The sequence below is a fragment of the Mya arenaria genome, chromosome 10 (genome assembly GCF_026914265.1).
Source record: "Mya arenaria isolate MELC-2E11 chromosome 10, ASM2691426v1".
Taxonomy (NCBI): domain Eukaryota; kingdom Metazoa; phylum Mollusca; class Bivalvia; order Myida; family Myidae; genus Mya; species Mya arenaria.
Genome location: NC_069131.1, coordinates 37,952,501 through 37,965,153, shown reverse-complemented (window position 1 = coordinate 37,965,153; position 12,653 = coordinate 37,952,501). Strand labels below are relative to the sequence as shown.

Genomic DNA, 12,653 nt, shown 5'->3' with positions numbered 1-12,653 from the left:
TGATTAAGTGATCATGTAGACTAGTCGGCTTGTTATGGAAGCGTATATCGTATATACTGATGATGTGTTCATGTAGTCTAGTCGGCTTGTTATGAAAGCGTATATCGTATATACTGATTAAGTGATCATGTAGACTAGTCGGCTTGTTATGGAAGCGTATATCGTATATACTGATGATGTGTTCATGCAGTCTAGTCGGCTTGTTATGGAAGCGTATATCGTATATACTGATGGTGTGGTCAGTTAGTCTAGTTGGCTTGTTATGGAAGCGTATGTCGTATATACTGATGATGTGTTCATGCAGTCTAGTCGGTTTATTATGGAAGCGTATATCGTATATACTGTTGGTGTGGTCATGCAGTCTAGTCGGTTTGTTATGGAAGCGTATATCGTATATACTGATAATGTGGTCATGCAGTCTAGTCGGCTTGTTATGGAAGCGTATATCGTATATACTGATGATGTGGTCATGTAGTCTAGTCGGCTTGTTATGAAAGCGTATATCGTATATACTTATTAAGTGATCATGTCGTCTAGTCGGCTTGTTATGGAAGCGTATACCGTATATACTGATTAAGTGATCATGTAGACTAGTCGGCTTGTTATGGAAGCGTTTATCGTATATACTGATGATGTGTTCATGTAGTCTAGTCGGCTTGTTATGGAAGCGTATACCGTATATACTGATGATGTGATCATGTAGTCTAGTCGGCTTGTTATGGAAGCGTATATCGTATATACTGATGATGTGATCATTTTGTCTAGTCGGCTTGTTATGGAAGCGTATACCGTATATACTGATGTTGTGTTCATGCAGTCTAGTCGGCTTGTTATGGAAGCGTTTATCGTATATACTGATGATGTGTTCATGTAGTCTAGTCGGCTTGTTATGGAAGCATATACCGTATATACTGATGATGTGTTCGTGTAGTCTAGTCGGCTTGTTATGGAAGCGTATACCGTATATACTGATGATGTGTTCATGTAGTCTAGTCGGCTTGTTATGGAAGCGTATACCGTATATACTGATGATGTGTTCATGTAGTCTAGTCGGCTTGTTATGGAAGCGTATACCGTATATACTGATGATGTGTTCATGTAGTCTAGTCGGCTTGTTATGAAAGCGTTTATGGTATATGCTGATGATGTGGTCATGTAGTCTAGTCGGCTTGTTATGAAGGCGTTTATGGTATATGCTGATGATGTGGTCATGTAGTCTAGTCGGCTTGTTATGGAAGCGTTCATGGTATATACTGATGATGTGGTCATGTAGTCAAGTCGGCTTGTTATGGAAGCGTTTATCGTATATACTGATGATGTGGTCATGAAGTTTAGTCGGCTTGTTATGGAAGCGTTAATGGTATATACTGATGATGTGATCATGTAGTTTAGTCGGCTTGTTATGGAAGCGTATACCGTATATACTGATGATGTGGTCATGTAGTCTAGTCGGTTTATTATGGAAGCGTATATCGTATATACTGATGATGTGGTCATGTAGTCTAGTCGGCTTGTTATGGAAGCGTATATCGTATATACTGATGATGTGGTCATGTAGTCTAGTCGGCTTGTTATGGAAGCGTATATCGTATATACTGATGATGTGGTCATGTAGTCTAGTCGGCTTGTTATGGAAGCGTTTATCGTATATACTGATGATGTGGTCATGAAGTTTAGTCGGCTTGTTATGGAAGCGTTAATGGTATATACTGATGATGTGATCATGTAGTTTAGTCGGCTTGTTATGGAAGCGTATACCGTATATACTGATGATGTGGTCATGTAGTCTAGTCGGTTTATTATGGAAGCGTATATCGTATATACTGATGATGAGATCATGTAGTCTACTCGGTTTGTTATGGAAGCGTATATCGTATATACTGATAATGTGGTCATGTAGTCTACTCGGTTTGTTATGAAAGCGTATATCGTATATACTGATGATGTGGTCGTGTAGTCTAGTTGGCTTTTTATGAAAGCGTATACCGTATAAACTGATGATGTGTTCGTGTAGACTAGTCGGCTTGTTATGGAAGCGTATACCGTATATACTGATGATGTGTTCGTGTAGTCTAGTCGGCTTGTTATGGAAGCGTATACCGTATATACTGATGATGTGTTCATGTAGTCTAGTCGGCTTGTTATGGAAGCGTATACCGTATATACTGATGATGTGGTCATGTAGTCTAGTCGGCTTGTTATGGAAGCGTATACCGTATATACTGATGATGTGTTCGTGTAGTCTAGTCGGCTTGTTATGGAAGCGTATACCGTATATACTGATGATGTGTTCATGTAGTCTAGTCGGCTTGTTATGGAAGCGTATACCGTATATACTGATGATGTGGTCATGTAGCCTAGTCGGCTTGTTATGGAAGCGTATACCGTATATACTGATGATGTGGTCATGTAGTCTAGTCGGCTTGTTATGGAAACGTTCATGGTATATACTGATGATGTGGTCATGTAGTCTAGTAGGCTTGTTATGGAAGCGTTCATGGTATATACTGATGATGTGGTCATGTAGTCTAGTCGGCTTGTTATGGAAGCGTATATCGTATATACTGATGATGTGATCATGTAGCTTAGTCGGCTTGTTATGGAAGCGTATACCGTATATACTGATGATGTGATCATGTAGTCTACTCGGTTTATTATGGAAGCGTATATCGTATATACTGATGATGAGATCATGTAGTCTACTCGGTTTGTTATGGAAGCGTATATCGTATATACTGATGATGTGGTAATGCAGTCTACTCGGTTTGTTATGGAAGCGTATATCGTATATACTGATGATGTGGTCATGTAGTCTAGTCGGCTTGTTATGAAAGCGTTTATGGTATATACTGATGGTGTGGTCATGTAGTCTAGTCGGCTTGTTATGAAAGCGTTTATCGTATATACTGATGATGTGGTCATGTTGTCTAGTCGGCTTGTTATGGAAGCGTTTATCGTATATACTGATGATGTGTTCATGTAGTCTAGTCGGCTTGTTATGGAAGCGTATACCGTATATACTGATGATGTGTTCATGTAGTCTAGTCGGCTTGTTATGGAAGCGTATACCGTATATACTGATAAAGTGATCATGTAGACTAGTCGGCTTGTTATGGAAGCGTTTATCGTATAAACTGATGATGTGTTCATGTAGTCTAGTCGGCTTGTTATGGAAGCGTATATCGTATATACTGTTTAAGTGATCATGTAGTCAAGTCGGCTTGTTATGGAAGCGTTTATCGTATATACTGATTATGTATTCATGCAGTCTAGTCGGCTTATTATGGAAACGTATACCGTATATACTGATTAAGTGATCATGTAGACTAGTCGGCTTGTTATGGAAGCGTTTATTGTATAAACTGATGATGTGTTCATGCAGTCTAGTCGGCTTGTTATGGAAGCGTTTACCGTATATACTGATTAAGTGATTATGTCGTCTAGTCGGCTTGTTATGGAAGCGTATATCGTATATACTGATGGTTTGGTCATGTAGTCTAGTCGGCTTGTTATGGAAGCGTATATCGTATATACTGATGGTGTGGTCATGTCGTCTAGTCGGCTTGTTATGGAAGCGTATATCGTATATACTGATGGTGTGGTCATGTAGTCTAGTTGGCTTGTTATGGAAGCGTTTATCGTATATACTGATGATGTGTTCATGCAGTCTATTCGGCTTGTTATGGAAGCGTATATCGTATATACTGATGGTGTGGTCATGTCTTCTAGTCGTCTTGTTATGGAAGCGTATACCGTTCATTTTGATGATGTTGTCGTGAAGTCTAGTCGGCTTTTTATGGAAGCGTATATCGTATATACTGATGATGTGATCATGTTGTCTAGTCGGCTTGTTATGGAAGCGTATATCGTATATACTGATGATGAGGTCATGTAGTATAGTCGGCTTGTTATAAAAGCGTATACCGTATATACTGATGATGTGGTCATGTAGACTAGTTGGCTTGTTACGGAAGCGTATACCGTATATACTGATTATATGGTTAATTTACTCTAGTAGGCTTTTTATGGGAACGTATATTGTATATACTGATTGCGTGGTCATGTAGACTTGTCGGCTTGTTATGGAAGCGTATACCGTATACACTGATTATCTGGTCATGTAGTCTAATCGGCTTGTTATGGAAGCGTATACCGTATATACTGATGATGTGGTCATGTAGTCTAGTCGGCTTGTTATGGAAGCGTATACCGTATATACTGATGATGTGGTGGTGTAGTGTTGTCGGCTTGTTATGAAAGCGTATATCGTATATACTGATGATATGGTCATGTAGTCTAACTGGCTTTTTATGAAAGCGTATACCGTATATACTGATGATGTGGTCATGTCGTGTTGTCGGTTGTTATGAAAGCGTATGAAGTTTATTCTGATGACGTGGTAATGTAGACTAGTTGGCTTGTTACAGATGCGTATACACTGATGGTGTGATCATGAAGTGAAGTTGGCTTGTTATGAAAGCGTATACCGTATATACTGATGATGTGGCCATGTAGTCTTGTCGGCTTGTTATGGAAGCGTATATCGTATATACTGATGATGTGGTCATGTAGACTAGTCGGCTTGTTATGGAAGCGTATATCGAATAAACTGATGATGTGGCCAGGAAGTCTAGTAGGCTTGATACGATAGCGTTCGTCGTACATACTGATGATGTGGTCATGTAGTCTTGTCGGCTAGATATGGAAGCATTTACTGTATATACTGATGATGTGGTCATGTAGTCTTGTCGGCTAGTTATGGAAGCTTATACAGTATATACTGATGATGTGGTCATGTAGTCTTGTCGGCTAGATATGGAAGCGTTTATCGTATATACTGATGATGTGGTCATGTAGTCTTGTCGGCTAGTTATGGAAGCATATACCGTATATACTGATGATGTGGTCATGTAGTCTTGTCGGCTAGTTATGGAAGCGTATACCGTATATACTGATGATGTGGTCATGTAGTCTTGTCGGCTAGTTATGGAAGCTTATACAGTATATACTGATGATGTGGTCATGTAGTCTTGTCGGCTAGATATGGAAGCATTTACCGTATATACTGATGATGTGGTCATGTAGTCTTGTCGGCTAGTTATGGAAGCTTATACCGTATATACTGATGATGTGGTCATGTAGTCTTGTCGGCTAGATATGGAAGCGTTTATCGTATATACTGATGATGTGGTCATGTAGTCTTGTCGGCTAGATATGGAAGCATATACTGTGTATACTGATGATGTGGCCATGTAGTCTTGTCGGCTAGTTATGGAAGCGTATACCGTATATATTGATGATGTGGTCATGTAGTTCATTCAGGTTGTTATGAAAGCGTTTATCGTATATACTGATGATGAGGTCATGTAGTGTTGTCAGCTTGTTATGGAAGCGTTTACAGTACATACTGATGATGTGGTCATGAAGTCTAGTCGGCTTGTTATGGAAACGTATATCGTATATACTGATACTGTGGTCATGTAGTCTAGTCGGCTTGTTATGGAAGCGTATATCGTATATACTGATGGTGTTGTCATGTAGTCTAGTCGGCTTGTTATGGAAGCGTATATCGTAAATACTGATGATGTGGTCACGCAGTCTAGTCGGCTTTTTATGGAAGCGTATATCATAATTATATACTGATGATGTGGTCATGTTGTCTAGTCGGATTGTTATGGAAACGACTATCGTATATATTGAGTATGTGATCAGTATATTCGATGTTTACTGCCATAAAAAGTATATATTATATACACCTACATAACAAACCGACTAGACCATCAGTAAATACAACATACGCTTCCATAACAAGCCGATTAGAATTCATGACAGCCTTTATCAGTATAAACGATTTATACTTGTATATGATATCACATACTCGACGATAAATTTATAAAATGTGACTTTTGAAACCACACGATGGTGTAACTAGAGCCGGTCTTAAGCCATAGTTAGACATACAATTTAGTATATTAAAAAGGATATGGATCAATAAAATCGTAAACAAAAATATCGAGTAACCAGAACGGACCTCCTTTTTGACATTATATACATTATATACAGAATTTAGACACAGTGGCTTGATGATAAAGGCTCATTTAAGTCATAATAAATCATTTCAACTAGCCAAAATTATATTTTACACATACCTGAACATGTATATCATCAATATAATACATTGCTTTAAACATAAAATGAGATTTGACAAAATTCAAAAGTACCCTATACTGTAATATGAAACTAAGGCTTGATTACAACTTGTTTACGACTCAAAAATGATTCATCATCATCATTCAAGGTTACGATCACTTTCTACACTTTGCGCACCCCAGTATGATAAAACGCGAGATAACAATGTTGACATTAAGTAATACACATTTACATGTATTGAAAACAAGAAAAGAAATGCACGTAAGTGAAAATGAAATCGCGCATCATTTTTATCGATATGGAGGGTTGTTTTGTTCTTAAAGTGACACTCTTTTTCAAAATCGATACGTACACATATATAACAAATATTAATTTTGAGTGATAAATCTTTACATGCTTACTAAATAACACTTTTATTGAACATATTAATAACTGATAACAAGATTGTGACCATGTATTTAATAGCTGAAAACGCAATAATATTAAATGATTGGTGAGTGCTTAAAGATTTACTGTGATCTACTATCGTCTCATAAGGTAGAAATACCTTCTTTTGTGCACCTTTCTTTCAAATTAAACTCGATATCCTTCATAAGAATCGTTGTTTTTGACATTTATTCACCCTTTTTGGTATATTAAAACCATTGTATGAATTGTACTAAATCTGATTTGGGAGTAGGAGTGCATCTTTAACAATCCATAGCTCGATGCGTAGCTCAAATCCTTTTTTTCCAAAATAAAGCATAATTCAAGTGAGTTTCTCCACGAGTTTCAAGTCCTTTATATACATGTATTGATCGGGAATTTCCATAAGGGCGGCGAGCGCCACAGACGCCTGTGGGTTCCGAGCGCCTTGCTTCACTTTGTGGAAGTTCACAAACTGAAAGTTATCAAATATCCTCTCCGGAAGTAGGTCATCAAAGTCGTTCATGGCGTCCCATGGACCGTCCCCGACTCCTACGACAATGATGGAAAGGGGGAAGTTGGATGCAGTGACGATGGAGGCGACTGTTTCCGCTTGGCATGCTAGCTGCCCTGTCGTTGTTATCACAAGGATGTGGTACTAAACATGGAAAAGTTTAAACGATAAGAGTGGTTAAGTTGTATATGGGTTGTGAGTTCGACTCATAACAGATCAAGTATCACCTTTACTTTTTTCTTGTGCAATTATGTTTAAATACCAACAAGCTTGTCTTGACATGCGATAAACAAACATTGAGTTGTAATAGAAAGAACTAACGTCATAACTGCTTCTTCAATCTTAATCAAGATATAATAAACTCGAAACTCCTCGCCGATTTCCCATCGAAAATAACCTCGGATGTATATGGACGGTTTACAATGACAGAAATTACATTTTAACTACGCTGCAAGTAGATCGCGTAGTTATTCTAATTAAGCAGTGAAACGCAATGAATTTACTTTTGGGAATCTTAATTATTAATGCAATAATTGACTTCATTGGCAATCATTTTAAACTCAAATATACAACATACATGTTAAAACACGACAATAATGCAATACTATTATTCTAAAATTTACGAACTACTTCTTCTTCTGTTGACCGTTACACTTGTTTAAAGTTAGATGACGTCATACTGTCGAAGTGTCGTCATATGTTTTAACGTGATGTTTTGACGTTTATTATTCAGACGGAGTGGTGAATTGTGAATAATTTTCAGAAAACGTCAATTTCAAAGTGCTCCGTGAAGCGCTGCATGGGTTGTATTGACAACCATTTCCCTCCTTAGTATTTGATTATATAACTCTATTTTTCAAAGGGAAACTTGTAAATAGTCTATGTACACAGCTATTATTGTTTGTTGATTTATATTAAAAACTGTGAGATATAGACATAGTCTCAAAACTTTCCGGACATCCCTCGTACTGATGAACCAGCATACATCCGAGGTTGTTATCGATGGAAAATGACCGAGGAGTTCCGAATGGTTGATATATAATATAATATAACCGTTCGCTTTGGAAACCTTCTACCTTTTTGGTGTTCTTTACGATGTGTACTGCCTCGTCAATGAGAGGCGCAAGGTTTGTAGGTCCCCCCAGCTTCAGACCCGGAGTCACGTGATTGTACACGTCCATCACCTCCATAAATCCATCACAGTCGTTCTGCAACATAGACACGGGGAGTGTTATGTTTACATTAGTAGAGGTTATACAATACCTATACAGTCGAACCTCGTTGAAACATTGACACGGGGAATGGTATGTTTACATAAGTAGAGGTTATACAATACCAGTACAGTCGAACCTCGTTGAAACATTGACACGGGGAATGTTATGTTTACATTAGTAGAGGTTATACAATACCTATACAGTCAAACCCGGTCCCGATTTCTTGAAACTTCTTATGTCTCTTATAGCAGGATTAAGCTAAACTCACTATTTTTGGTTTACAATAAATTGCGTCATATTCACTTCTTTGGGAATTTTTATACTCATACTTTTACATAGGAATTATCATTACGAAAACACATTAAACTATTTTTCATTTATCAAGATACAATTTAAATATGTATTTTGGCTAATTGAAATAAGCTACTCAAGCCTGTCAAGCTTAAGAAGTTTCGAGAAATAGGGGCCTGGGGACTGGTGAAATAACTCGAGCCTCGGGGGATTTCGAGCCAAACGGAAATACTTACCTTCAGTATAAAAAAATAGGTCCTAAACATCCAGTTCGAGCCAACGCAGCATTCGAGCCAAGCCAGTTCGAGGCAATGAGGCAATCGAGCCAAGCCACTTCGAGCCAACAAGGCAAGTGAGCCAAGTCAGTTCGAGCCAATGAAGCAATCGAGCCAAGTCTGTTCTAGGCAACGAGGCAATCGAGCCAAGCCAGTTAGAGCCAATGAGGAAAAATTGAGTAAGCCAGATTGAGCCAATGCGGCAATCGAGCGAAGCCAGTTCGAGCCAATGAGGCAATCGAACCAAGCCAGTTCGAGCCAATGAGGCAATCGATCCAAGCCAGTTCGAGCAAACGAGGCAATCGTACCAAGCTAGTTCGAGTCAATGAGGTAATCGAGCCATGCCAGTTCGAACCAACTGGGGTCGACTGTATGTTTTATATAGGTAAAGATCGGAAATTTACATTGATTTGGTATTCTTGTCATACCGACAGAGCACATATAAGAATAATGTTCAAATGTCTTAATTTAATTGATTCTTTTTCAAAAAAATATAAAAAGGCCACTTAATCAACCAATCACGAATGACAAATGACATTTTGTGCAGTACTGTTTTTTTATTCTTAAAATTTCAATTCACGTATTGCTAGTCTACCGCAAAAGTATGTTGATTTGCAATGCATGCACACCTATCACCTCTGGTTTAAGGGGGAACAACTTCCGGTCAGTTGTGCCCTTGTCCCCGAAGCCGTAGGCTGGGATGATGCCATCATCGTCTAGCGGTTCCAGAGTTTCACCCAAAACACAGATCACCTGCAATAATCATCAGCAATGCCTTGAAAGATCGTATGCAATCCCCATGTAAAAATTGAAATTAAGTAATACAGCAACAACTGTTATTAGTCCATGGAACAGTATTTTATCATTCTCTTAGTCAATCATTATTGGTAACTGGAACAAGCAAATACACTTCCCGGAGTGTCCCTGAAACGTTATGACGGATTGATTGTGGCTGCAACCATACAACTTTGTATGGGGCTGATTGCCTCGAAAAATAGAATGTGTCTTCGATCCGTACTTATCGCCTTAAATAGAATGTGTTTTCGATTTGTACTGATCACCTCGAAAAATAGAATGTGTTTTCGATCCGTACTTATCGCCTTAAATAGAATGTGTTTTCGATTTGTACTGATCACCTCGAAAAATAGAATGTGCCTTCGATCCGTACTAGACACCTCAAAAATAGAATGTGTCTTCGGTCCGTACTGAGTGCCTAGAAAAATAGAATGTGTCTTCGATTCGTACTGATCGCCTCGAAAAATAGAATGTGTCTTCGATTCGTACTGATCGCCTCGAAAAATAGAATGTGTCTTCGATTCGTACTGATCGCCTTAAAAATAGAATGTGTCTTCGATTCGTACTGATCGCCTCGAAAAATAGAATGTGTCTTCGATTCGTACTGATCGCCTTAAAAATAGAATGTGTCTTCGATCCGAACTGATCGCCTCGAAAAATAGAATGTGTCTTCGATTCGTACTGATCGCCTCGAAAAATAGAGAGTGTCTTCGATTCGTACTGATCGCCTTAAAAATAGAATGTGTCTTCGATCCGAACTGATCGCCTCCAAAATAGAATGTTATTTCGATCCGTACTGATAGCCTAAAAAGAATGTGTCTTTGATCCGTACTGATAGCCATAAAAAAGAATGTGTCTTCGGCCCGTACTGATCGCCTCAAAATAGAATGTGTTTTCGACCCGTTGGTGGGAACTTGGTATTATGCTTCTGAAATGAAAGCGAACGGTGTATTTTTATAAACGATGTTCCATTAATACAATCAAGCATTTTTTTTTTAAAGTATTAGATTTACATATATCTTTTTAACGCGTGACAGAGGAAGACTATAACGAATAACAACATGTAGCGATAGTGTAAACATTCAGGGATTAAATTGAATTCCGGTAGATCTATATTTACGAGAATTTGAAGTTGTTTCGCTGCATGCATTTGAATCCCCAAACTTCACATACCATACTAACGTACATCCTGGTACAGATTGTTGTTCTCCTTGACCGTATGTAGTCAGTAACCGCTGAATTTATTCTTATCCTGGGTATCGTTACACTTAAAACTTTGTAATGAATGAGGCCAAGGTTCGCCATCTTCATTAGAAACCCCAAACCTAACATCCCTAATTACTTACCTCTTGATACGGATTAATTGTCTTCTCCTTGACCGTATGAAGACTGTTACCACCGAATGTATTCTTACCCTGGGTCTCGTTACTCGTCGTATAGTCGATACCTGAGGGAACAACACTACTGATTTAACAAGTACCAGGCTTGTATGGAAAGAGAAAAGGGTGATGCGTACGAATTTTGAAACAACCTGGAGTTCGAAACATTCACCTTTGAATGTATTTTCTTAAATTGTCGGAAACACATATTGGCGGAAAAGGTCGCGTCGAACAATCCTTGCTTTAGAACAAGCTTATGGATGCAGCTCTGTACACTGTTCATACGCATCAACGTTAATTTCAGGTGGAGGTAAATGAATGGCGTGGCCAAAATAGAATTATTGTTTTAAAAGTAATGCAATGACAAGACACCAAATGGCGACATGTCAAGCCCGTTGAAAGAATCTTTGACAGACAAAATGCTCTTTCATGCAATTGCAACACATAATCACATGGTGTTTAACAAAACGTGTACCTGCAATATTACGCCTAAGCACGGTTAACATCCATGGAAAGGTTTATGAAAATCCTACAAAATATGGTCAAGAAACAGCCCGGACAAGGCTCATTTCAACCTCTAACCTTGACCTTTGAGGTACAGACCTGGGATATGTGCACGTCACGTCACCTCATCAGTGAACCTTCATTCCAAATTATTTGAAAATCCTATAATATATGGCCGAGAAACAGTCCGGATAAGGCTCATTTCAACCTTTGACCTCTAACCTTGACATTTGAAGTACAGACCTGAGATATGTGCTCGACACGTCACCTCATCATAGTGAACCTTCATTCCAAAGTATTTGAAAATCCTATAATATATAGTCGAGACATAACCTTTGACCTCTAATCTTGACCTTTGAGGTACAGACCTGGGACGTATGCACAACATGCCGCATCATCATAGTACACCTTCATGGCATTTTTTTAAAATCCTAAAATGTATGGTCAAGATACAGCCCGGACAACCTTTAACTGTGATCTTTGGGGTACAGACCTGGGTCTCACACCGCCTTATCATGGTGAACCTTCATGGCATGTTTTCTTTGAAAAATCCTATAATGCATGGCCAATATATAGCCCTGACAAGGATCATTTCAACCTTTGACATCTAAATTTACATTGACCTCTGAGGTAGGGTCCTTGGATTTTTGTGGGACACCTCGCCACATCATGGTGAATCTTTGTGGAAAGGTTTTTTGAAAAAAGTCCTATAATACATGGTCAAGATGTAGCCCGCACAAGGACTATTTCAACTTTCGACTTCCAACTTTACCTTGACCTTTGAGGTATGGACCTTGGTTTTGTATGTGACACGCCGCCATAGCATGGTAAAATTTCATGGCATTTTATGCTAAATCCATAATGCATGATCAAGATACAGCTCGGACAAATTCAGCCATAACGAACGCACTCACGCACGTACGCACATACACGGAATTACAACTTTGTCTCCCTCACCGCAAGCGAGTTCGAAAAATAGAAGAAGAAAAAACAACATTAGTACTTAGGATTATAGGCTGACCTGTAAAGGAAGAGATAAGAAAGACTGTTTCCTTTGCCGCCTTTGGACCTAGCTTTTGTCGCATATCTGTTATTGAGCGCACAATAAATTGATTTGTTGATGCTC

At 38.7% G+C, this 12,653-nt stretch overlaps 1 protein-coding gene across 1 annotated transcript; it reads right to left on the bottom strand.

The window, feature by feature from the left end:
• Window positions 1-6,547: 6,547 nt before the first annotated feature.
• Window positions 6,548-11,816, bottom strand: LOC128204672 (copine family protein 1-like). Its single transcript, XM_052906071.1, has 5 exons — window positions 11,750-11,816; window positions 10,991-11,091; window positions 9,486-9,602; window positions 8,146-8,277; window positions 6,548-7,213 (listed from the first exon to the last, which is right to left on the bottom strand). The coding sequence occupies exons 1-5, from the start codon at window positions 11,814-11,816 to the stop codon at window positions 6,899-6,901; spliced, it is 732 nt and encodes a 243-aa protein (XP_052762031.1). The 3' UTR covers window positions 6,548-6,898.
• Window positions 11,817-12,653: the final 837 nt, after the last annotated feature.